We start from the raw sequence: 10,387 nt of genomic DNA on the forward strand, positions 1-10,387 counted from the left end.
AGCCTGAAACCAGAAGTCATTATGTCTGTTACGTCACGAAGCGTGTTCATGATTTACTTCCCAATGACAGAAGAGTGCAAAGAGAATCTGTTTTATTCTTTGCGATTTACATTTGATGATGCTTTTATTAATAAGAAACTTCTCTTCTTTTTTGCGCTGTTCTTTCAATATCCAGTGCTGGCAGTGGCCGAGATTGGATTAGCAAAAAAGGGAGACTTTGGTTACGTAACTTAGAATTAAGTATCCCCTTGATTTTTGTCGAGCATACAAAGGGGCACAATATTTGAAGCCCCGGATGCTTGATTAGTCAGTATCGGGTCCTTTGAATCTGTACCGGATGTGTCTGTTATCTTTCACGGGACGGATTACCGTGATATACCTCGATGGGTTCAGCGCTTCAAGATCAGATATGTCCGAATGGGATACCCTATATATGACAGAACAACACCGCACACTTTGTGCCCAGAGTAGTCTGTGAAGATGCTTTTGGTTTCACGTGACCATGGAAACAGTTCACGGCACATATTCCTTTGAACTTGGTGAAAGGTCTCAGTCTTTGACTTTCTTTCGTTTCTTTGGTAAATGTTTGAATTAAGGTAGAACGCACCTCGGGGACAGACATTCGGACTCTCAAACTTTTACAATTCTCTTCTGATATACAACATGTGGGGATTCATTTGAAAGCTCTTGGTGAAAAAAAAACTTTTCACCGGCTTAGTTTTTCGAAATTCGAAAAAAAATATTTTTCTCCATAGAGTTAACACAGGGATGGCGGCCATTTTGAATTTCTAATATCGGTAAATCTTGGGTAATTTGTTTCTCTTGTACCAAAATTTGCATGGTGACCCCCTGTTTTTATTCTTGATTTTGAAAGAGAATGATTGAAAGATTCCTTGAGGAAAGTTTGAGCAAAAGTTTAAGTCTTTCACTTTCGAGGTGCATACTACCTTAAAGCGGGTCAACATGCAAAATACAAGTTCACGAACTGTAAATGGTAAGATTAAATTACACCCTCTCTCTGTATTGCTCCTTTGATATTTCCATTGATCTCTGAAAATCAACGAGAATAAGCAAAAAAGCACTGAAAGGTCTCAATCTCAAACAGTTCCCCTGGTCAGCTCCTTATCAGGGACAACCGAAACCAGAAGTATTTTTATCTGTCACGAGAACGGTTCATGATTATCATCGCAAAAAAGCAGAAGAGCGGGTAAAATAATTTTAGATTCTAAAGATGATAGCAATGTTTATTCACAAGAAACGATAATTTTATTTTATACTGTTATTTTGATATAAAGTGGACGAGTTCTCTGAATTAACAAACCAAGACTTTGGTTAAGGTATAAGGAGCCCAGGGAAGAGGTATTTGGACTCTCAAACTTTTACAATTCTTTTCTAATCTACCACTTGTATGAGGGTTCATTTTAAAGCTCTTGGTGTAAGAAAACTTTTTATCGTCTTAGTTTTTCGAAAATCAAAAATTCTATTTTTCTCCATAGAGTTAACACAAGGATGGTCTTCATTTTAAATTTCAACTGTCGGTTAATCTTTGGTAATTTTTATCTCTAGCACCAAAATTTGCACGGTGACCCCTAGTTTTTATTCTTGATTTTGAAAAAGAATGATTGAAATATTCCTTGAGGAAAGTTTGAGCAAAAGTTTAAGTCTTTCACTTTCGAGGCGCATAAGCTTACTACCTTAAAGAACGCCTATGACGACGTGCGACACATTTATCAGTAGACGAGTAGTCAGAGGAGCTTTCGATGTCTTTCCTGCGCTTTGTAATTTTTTTCATTTCTATGGATGTCATGATTATCTTCAGTCGCCGAGAGATGGCTTCCGGTATTCATTAAAAGACAAAAGGAGGCGTCCCAGGCAAGATGGTAACCAAGCGCTTTGTGTCCACTTCATGTAGCGATTAATGTTTCCACAATAGTTCCAACAATAGTTCGACGCGACATTGATGACATGCTGGTATACGTGGCGTGTTTATTTGAAGGCCAAAAAAAGACAGCTTAAAACAACCGCACCGCGGCCACACCCCATACTCACTCAGTTTATGAAAAGAACCAAAAATTACATTTTCCGGGTTCACTTTGTTTTACTTGCGCATCCTGTGAGAACTAGGGTAAACATAAAAGAGGGGCTGACGTTCTGGAGACCCCGTACTTCCAAGTCCCTGTTCCTCGTTCTCTGCATACTTACACGTCTGCCTACTTGGTATGCGCAGAACCCCCTTTATAAGAGTCCCTGTATTGTTCGCCTGTTTTTGAACAGGTAAACAGGGGTTTACCTTAGCTGACAAACCGTTTTGACGATTTAAGTTGTCAGCGTGTCGATCGTTCATGTCCGGCGCCTGTCGGCTACAACAGCAACGTCACGGGGACAACGTCATACGCCGCGGCGCTTTCGTCTCGTCATGTGCAATCTGGTGACGGCAAATTGAGTTCCGAAGAAGTCTTTCCAACTTTACCTGTAGAGCAAACAGTCTCGATTTTCACTGCCCGAAACAGGTGAGGCGATTGATATAAGAGGTCGTATATATAATACATTGTGCTGTATTTTAAGCTTTCACTCAGAACAAATCACTTCCAGGAATGGCAATTGCTTAGCTCAATTTCAAGGGCAGTGACAAGAATCCTAGACTTGCACCCTTCAGAGGTCAACAGTGTCAGGGCCATCGTGTGCGGCGGAGTGTAAAGGGGCCAGGAGAAAAACAGCTTCAGTACTCCGAGTTTCCAATGAAATACAGCATTTTAAAATGAATCAACTTGAATATTGATGAACTTACACACACAGCGCACAGCTCCCTTTAATCTTTAGAAAATTGGAAATCTTTACACTTCCAAGGATCTATTTTTTTACCTGTCCGGTCTGCCGCTTTAGTACGTGGGCGGTTCCGTGGTTTTTATATGCACCGTAAAGAATCTTCCATTATTACGAAGGGGTGAGCTTTTGATGTCATCATATATACGAATGTGCTCGAGCTATGATACATCTAACATAAACTTGTTAATAACTGTTCAGTCCTTCTCACATCGAGTACGCACCGAAACAAACAGACCGTAATTGGAAGCTTTTGTGGAGAAAAATTCGAAATGTGGATCATAGGGGCTTTTGAAGAGTACATGTAAAATGGACTATTATGAAGGAGTAGCCCGGGAGCCGTATCATTGTTTAAAAACTATCTACTGTTGATTGACCAATCAAAGTGCTCAATTCAGGGTGTTTTATTTACTCATGAAGCCTTGGTCATCAAATTCCAGAAACGAATGACAGCGCCGTAGTAAAGTACTGTCCAATCAAAAGTGAACATGTCATATTCTGTAGACATCTGGTACATTTTAATATTCAAATTTGGTAACACAGCGGAAACCAGCTGCAACACAAAATCCGCTGTGCCCTAGGGCATTTATATAATGTGCCCTAGGGCATTTATGGGATGTTCCATTACATTGGAAGGCTATTTCACAAATAAAAGTTTTAATTCAAATCCTAAACATGTTACATTGACAAAGGGGACGGTTAACGTAAACACATTGAAAACGAAAATATATCAGTTAGGGGCGATAGTTTTTAAGTCGGATAAAACCCTCGTACTCGGGCTCTTCTGGTATATAAAGTCCAACCCTACAATAAAATGTCTCGGCCTGCGGCCTCGACATTTTATCGTTGGGTTGGACTTTATATACCAGAAGAGCCCTCGTACTCGGGCTTTATCCTATACGAAAAGACTGTTGTTGCGCACAATGGGCACAAAAGAAGATCATGTGACATGGGAGATTTGAATGAAGTCAGAACGGTCTGGTTACCGTGATTGTATGTCGAAGTGCTCTAGTAACTTTAAGTTTTGCGCTCGTCAATAACAATGTACAGCACAACATGTTTTCGTTGACTGGCCTTTGATGACTCCTGGTTAGGCCAAAAATAATTGTCCTGTTTTGATAACGTGGTTTTCAAATATAGGGTATAGGTAGGTCGGCAGGGATTTTTTTTTCCAAAATATTTTTATTTTTAAATATGAACTTTTCAGGGGTTCAGGGCGATCAAACACTGGCCACAACATTTCCAGAAAAATGTATCATACATATAAAAGGATCGGAGTAAAAACATAATTGACGTCCTCGTTTCAAGCAAAAATCAATGAACACGTGATTTTACGGGGTTTTTTTCTTTCTTTTTTCTTCCGTGTTTATGTGCTCTAAAAAGCTTAGGGTCGGCAGGCAAAAAATGGGGTAGGTCGGGTTATGGGAACAGCACAATTTTTTTCCTTTGGCCTTATTTCCAAAATCGTCGATCGTGACACAGAGATGACAAAGACGAATACATACCAGAGGTCGGGCGTTGGTCTTACTTTCCTTGTGTGATTGAACACAACGAAGTTCATGGACATGCCAGTCCTCGGGATTGAAATATATCATTACTACTTACAACAAACTGAATCGAATGGTCTTTGATGTTAAACTAGAAAGCTCTTTTATTTACAATTCTTGGTCAAATGAAAAGGCCTCTCGCATCAGCGAAACCCCTTCAGGAATTGTAGCTGTGGGTCCATAGCTGTGGTGATTTTTTAGACGGTATTCCAGCCTTTTACGGGCTGGTTTTGACTTTTTCGACTAATTATCCCAACCTACACAGCTATGGTGGCGGGGTTAAAAGTCGTGAAAGTCAAAACCAGCCCGTAAAAGGCAGGAATCCCGTCTGAAAACACCACAGCTATGGACCCACAGCTACTGTGCCCAGTGAAGGCCGACACTGACCAAGAAACACAGCTACAATGCAATAATAGGATACGGCGGATCCCGTAAAGTAATAGGGAATATCGATGCAACATGATGTCCATCTGAAATAATACTTCTTCATCTAAAGTTATTTGACGCGTCTCGGGGAGAGATATTTGGACTCACAATTTTTACAATATTCTTTTGGCCAACCACTTATGGAGCTTATTTTGAAGCTTATGGAGTAAAGAAGGTTATCACCATCTTAGTTTTGTGGTCGGGAGTTTTATTTCCTCTCATAGAGATAGCACAGGGATGGCGGCCATTTTGAATTTCAAATATTGGCAAATATATTGGGTAATTTGTTTCTCTGATCATCAAAATTTGCACAGTGACCCCGATTTCTATTCTTAATTTCGAAAGAGATGGTTGAAAGATTGCTTGAGGAAAGTTTACGCAAATGTCTTTCATTTTCGTGACGCGAACTTCCCCAAGCTCTGGCTCTCAAAAACGTTGAAAAATTGCAGCGTAGTTTATTTTACATTCGATGTCAAAGCTACTTCGATTCTGTGATTCATTAATTATTCAACATTTCCCATGAAATGGATTAAATTCCCTTCTCATGATGTGTACATATCACGCGCCATTACAACCGAGTTCACGATTTGGCAAAACAAAATTGTGCTGTTCTCATGGTTTTCAAAAAATAGGGTAGGTAGGTCGGCGGGGATTTTTTTTCTAAAATATTTATATTTTTATGTATGCATTTTTCAGTGGTTCAGGGCGATCAAACACTGGCCACAAAATTTCCAGAAATAAGGATCATACATATAAAAGGAATAAATACACAAAAGACATCCTCGTTCAGCAAAAATCAAATGCCAGGTAATGAATGCGCGATTTTATGGTGTTTTTCTCTCTTTTTTGTTTCTTCCATGTTTACGTAGCTTTAAAAAGTTTAGGGTCGCCAGGTAAAAAGTAGGGTAGGTCGGGTTATCGGAACAGCACATTTTTTTTCTCGGTCTAAGCACCGCAGCTTCACGGAGAAAGCTAGTGTACACATCTGAAATTGAAAACCGTTTCCTGTAATCTGCAGTAAAACGTATTTTGAGGGTTTCTTCATTCAAACAATTGAATAAAAGTGTGACGTTTTACAAAAAGATTGCAATGTTACATTTCCCTGTTCTGTCCCTGTCTTTGTCTCCAGGTACGTCGGTACGACAGCAACGCCCGTGTAGCCTATTCATTTACTCGAGACAGCCTGTGAGAGGGCGCCATGGAGGTGACCACAACAGGTGACGGTGGTGGAGGTTGCATTTGTGCAAGCTGCACTTTGCCTATCGTGATCAGCGTGTGTGCCACGGCCCTGGTGTCCGTGATAGTCTGCACCCTCATCTGTTGTTGCTGCTGTAAACGGCGAAAATCATCCGAACCTGCCCGGAAAGTCGGCGAAGAAGCCGGCGCTGTCGAGGAGACGGAACGGCTTCATGTATGTCAACAGTGTGGGAAAAAGGCCTGGAAATCGGTCGCCGATGGAGGCGGCAGTGACAACAACGCCTACGAGGAAGACGTCGGGTCCACGGGTGTAGTGTCTGTAACAGTGGTGAATGAGAAAAGTAGTATGGGTGACATCATGGGCGATGGAAAGAAAGCCACACCAAATCCTTACGTTAACATGCCCATAGGGACGCAAGGCACCAACGCAAGTGAAGGTATGAAAAACGTCGACAACAACGAAAAACATGAAGACACGCACGAACATGGAGACACACAAAAACTCGAGAACGTCGTCAAAATTGAAGTCACCGAGCCAATGAAGTCTGACGAACACGTATACAATGAATCAGAACGTGACATTGAAGTGAAGGGCGGTTACGAAAACGAAATCACCATTTCAGAAGAAGTACAAGAAGTGCAGATTGCCGAACATGACGAGAGAGGCATCGGCGTCGCCGATCATCGGCTGAGTAGTGCCCAGGATTATATAGAAATCGAGCCCGTAGAGGGTATACATGCACAATCGCACCAAAGTGTATATGAAAACCTGGAAGGAGGCGGGGTGGTTGGTGTCAGTGGTCACAAGGAAACTTACCCACAGTTGGTTGACGAAGCTTCAGAAAGACAGGATGAAATCCGTGAGGGCGGAAGTCGAGCTGACGAAGATGATGCCGTAACAGTAAAAGTAGACATGCGAGACACGGAGGTAACATCGAAATTAGAAGAAACGACGGAAGCGCATTCTGAGATACAGTTAGTGAATGAAGCTACCGAGAGACTGCATGCGGACAGGCGTCGAGCTGACGAACTTGACGCCATGAAGGTCGACATGCCAGATCGAGAAGTAATCACGACAACAGAAGAAATGATGGAAGAGCGTTCTGAGATACAGTTGGTGTACGGAAATACAGAAATACTATATGCGGACAAAAGTCGAGCTGGTGAAGTTGATACCGTAAGAGTCACGGTAGACACGCATGATATGGAGGAAAACCCGACATTTGAAGTTACAGCGGGAAAGCATTCTGAGATAGATGACGAGCAGGACAGTGCTGGTAGCAAAACTCTATTCAGCTTGGAAGGCGAATTGACAGAAGTTGATGCTTCTTGCACGGAAGACGATAGGCGAAGTAGTTTCCAGCGCGTGACAGAGCTAGTTCAACAGGCAGAAGAGCGTGACAGATCAGTGAACAGTCAAGAAGTTTTCGCGAAATCTGAAAAAGAAAATGACAGTCAAGAAATGAAGATTAAGGTTAACGAAGATCTCGATGACAGGATCGTCCAGGCCACAAAGAAGACTAGCACATTTGTAATGATGAGAAATGTCAGTCACACAGGACAGCAGCAACGCCACAGCGTCGTCATCCGCTCTGATTCGTCTGATCTCGTGACATCCGAAAAGGAATCTCCATCTGAAAAAGACATGCTGTCCGTGGACGCAGAAGCACCAGCGGACACCGTGACGCCATCACTCGCATCGACATCACCAACTGTCTCTGAACAAGCAGTCGTCTTCGAAAGCTACACGAACATCGACTGGGAAGCTGGAGAAAAGGGCGCGAAAGTGGCCGTCACTGATTATCAAATATCAGAGGAAGTGAACGGCGAGAGCGGAGATCATTCTTCGACACTGATACAAGAAGAGGTTCTTGACGACGCCATATATGATCCCCTGGATAGCCTCTCAGAGAGCGAAGAACTCTGTCTCATCACAGACTCTGGGAAAGACAATTCTGCTTCAGCTTACCCTGAGGAAGAGTATGAAGACATAGAAATCAAATACCCGCCTGGAAGTGGATTACCGAGAACTGCTACGGGAACGTCGGGAAGAGCTAAAATGGGAGACGGTGCGACAGTTGTCTATGAAAATACCGCACAGGAAGTAGACGGTAAGACAACAAAGTCGAGCAAAAAAGAGAAGAGCAAAAAGAAGCAGAAGAAGGAATCGAAGAAGAAAGGGAAAAAAGGCAAAGTGGAGTCCTCGAAATCGAACGGCACGGAAACTCCGGATAAAGAACCAAAACTAAAGATTCAGGAACGTCCCTTGCCATCCATAGAGGGCGCCCTGGGGACAGCTAATCCCGAGGAAACCTATGCTGACATTGAAGCCGTAGATACGGATGAATACATGTCTTTGAACCGTAGTTCAATAATACAGTCGGACGAGCAGATATACGAGGAGCCCGTCGATTTACTTAAAGTACAATCTGTTGTGAGCGTTAGTGCGCCAAGCGCAAACGAGCTGTCAACCACATACCCAGCTGCTCCGGTCGTGAGTGCAGCGGTTTTGGCGAGCTCCGATGATGATGACGATGATGATCCCCTGTACGATACAATCGATACAACATTTATTCAAGTCGGGAAAAGCGGCATCAGAATCATTGAGAAAGAGAAAGCGGAGGATAAGTTGACGCAACAAAACAGTGATGCCGTCGCTTCGAAGGGACGCCCTTTCTCGATAAAGCAAAGCCATGACGAGGTTCAAAAAGACGAGGAACTCGTCAAAATCAACGTGGCAGCCATGATCGGTGTGTTCGAGGACAAAGGCGGAAAGAGAGAGGGCAGAGATGAGTACAGAAATACCAGAGATATCACCACGCCTGGTGGTAAACCCCCGCTACCAGTCTGTCGACGCAACGCGGGAGACGAAGATTCGGAAGCGAGAGCGATATTCGACAAGACATCTCGCTTTTCAATGGAACCTGGCGAGCCACGTAAAACTGAGGTAGCTCTTCAGAACATTACCTGGTTCGAGGTGGACCACGCCGATTCAGCAGACAGCACCAGAATTTCGTCGCCGCGCTCCGTGTTCACCCCGAAAACAAGTAAAGAAGTCCTAATCGTGGAAAAACACGATAGCGACCCGGCGGTTAAAAATCTCACGAGGCAAGACGGCGATTACTCGGCATCGAAGGTCGTTAACAGAGACGCTGATGCAATGCCGGGCAAAACCCGTAGCGTCGAATCTCCGCCAATAGAAGTAACATCGCCAACTCACACGCTCCAGTCAAACATTAGAGTCACAAAGCAAAAACAGAGAGAGATCGAGCTTGAAAAGATCACCGGTGTCAGCGTTTCCGCTTAATCGGAGGATTCGACAAGAAAACAGATGACGGTCAAATGAGAGGCGTGCATGCTGGCAGTGCGACTGTAACCTCTGACAGTGTTAATGCCGACAGAATCGTTGTCAGCCGGCAGGATTCGGAGATCTCCTCGGCACGAAGAGTCGGTCAGCCGAGCAGTTTCTGGAAGCAGACGTCGGTGTCATACCGTACCACGGACAGTAAGAAGTCATTTTCGAGACCAGTAAACGTCGTCATAATAGACAAAGAAAACTGACAGTAAAAACATTAAGGCAAGATTCAAACCCAGGAATAATTTTTCTATACATACATACATACATACATACATACATACATACATACACACACACATATATATATATATATATATATATATATATATATATATATATATATATATATATATGTATATCTGCTACAAAACAGTTCTTACTTGACCCTTGAACTATGTCACTTTGATCAAACTGAACGGATTGTAATTTACTTGCATTTAAGGGATTTTTGTTTCTCTTAGCCGACTAAAATGGTTTACCTATTTTAAATCTCAAATAGGTGAAGTACTGCCACTGCATTTTTCAATCTCAAGTATTGGAATCTTGAAAAGTTGTTGAAAAGTTTTCGTTTTCGTTTCCCTTTTATTTGTATGATTGTACACTGGGACAGTGAGACACTCCTCTTCGTGTTTTCCTCTTGGCACAGAAAATGATTGTACTCCTGAACGTGTGTCGGTCTGTCCGTCGGTATATCTGTAGACTAAAGTTATGGAGCTCGCAATTCAAAAGTGACAGTATAAAATGTGACCAAGTTAGAAATGCGGAATGCTGGGTTAAATCTTGTACTTGTGGCTTGCATATTTAAGAAAATTTTTCGTCATTACAATTTTTCATATATTTCAGATTTCCAAATTATGACACCTATGAATTATTACTTTGATGTTTGGTACGTATGAATGTAGGCAAATTGTGCAAATTTGCATAAATTTAAACTTGCACATGAGTAATTTTTAAAACTATTTTTCTCGCCAAAAGTATTCTCTCATAGAAATCAGTCGTCCAATATGTCCCAATCTTGGTTGTAGGGTCTTTTTGA

At 42.3% G+C, this 10,387-nt stretch overlaps 1 protein-coding gene across 1 annotated transcript; it reads left to right on the forward strand.

Annotated features, from left to right (window-relative positions):
* Positions 1 to 2,225: 2,225 nt before the first annotated feature.
* Positions 2,226 to 9,315, forward strand: LOC139131360 (uncharacterized). The gene is made up of 2 exons (XM_070697371.1): positions 2,226 to 2,510; positions 5,926 to 9,315. The coding sequence occupies exon 2, from the start codon at positions 5,995 to 5,997 to the stop codon at positions 9,298 to 9,300; it is 3,306 nt and encodes a 1,101-aa protein (XP_070553472.1). The 5' UTR covers positions 2,226 to 2,510; positions 5,926 to 5,994; the 3' UTR covers positions 9,301 to 9,315.
* The last annotated feature ends 1,072 nt before the right edge of the window (positions 9,316 to 10,387 follow it).

This window comes from Ptychodera flava, chromosome 4 (genome assembly GCF_041260155.1).
Source record: "Ptychodera flava strain L36383 chromosome 4, AS_Pfla_20210202, whole genome shotgun sequence".
NCBI lineage: Eukaryota > Metazoa > Hemichordata > Enteropneusta > Ptychoderidae > Ptychodera > Ptychodera flava.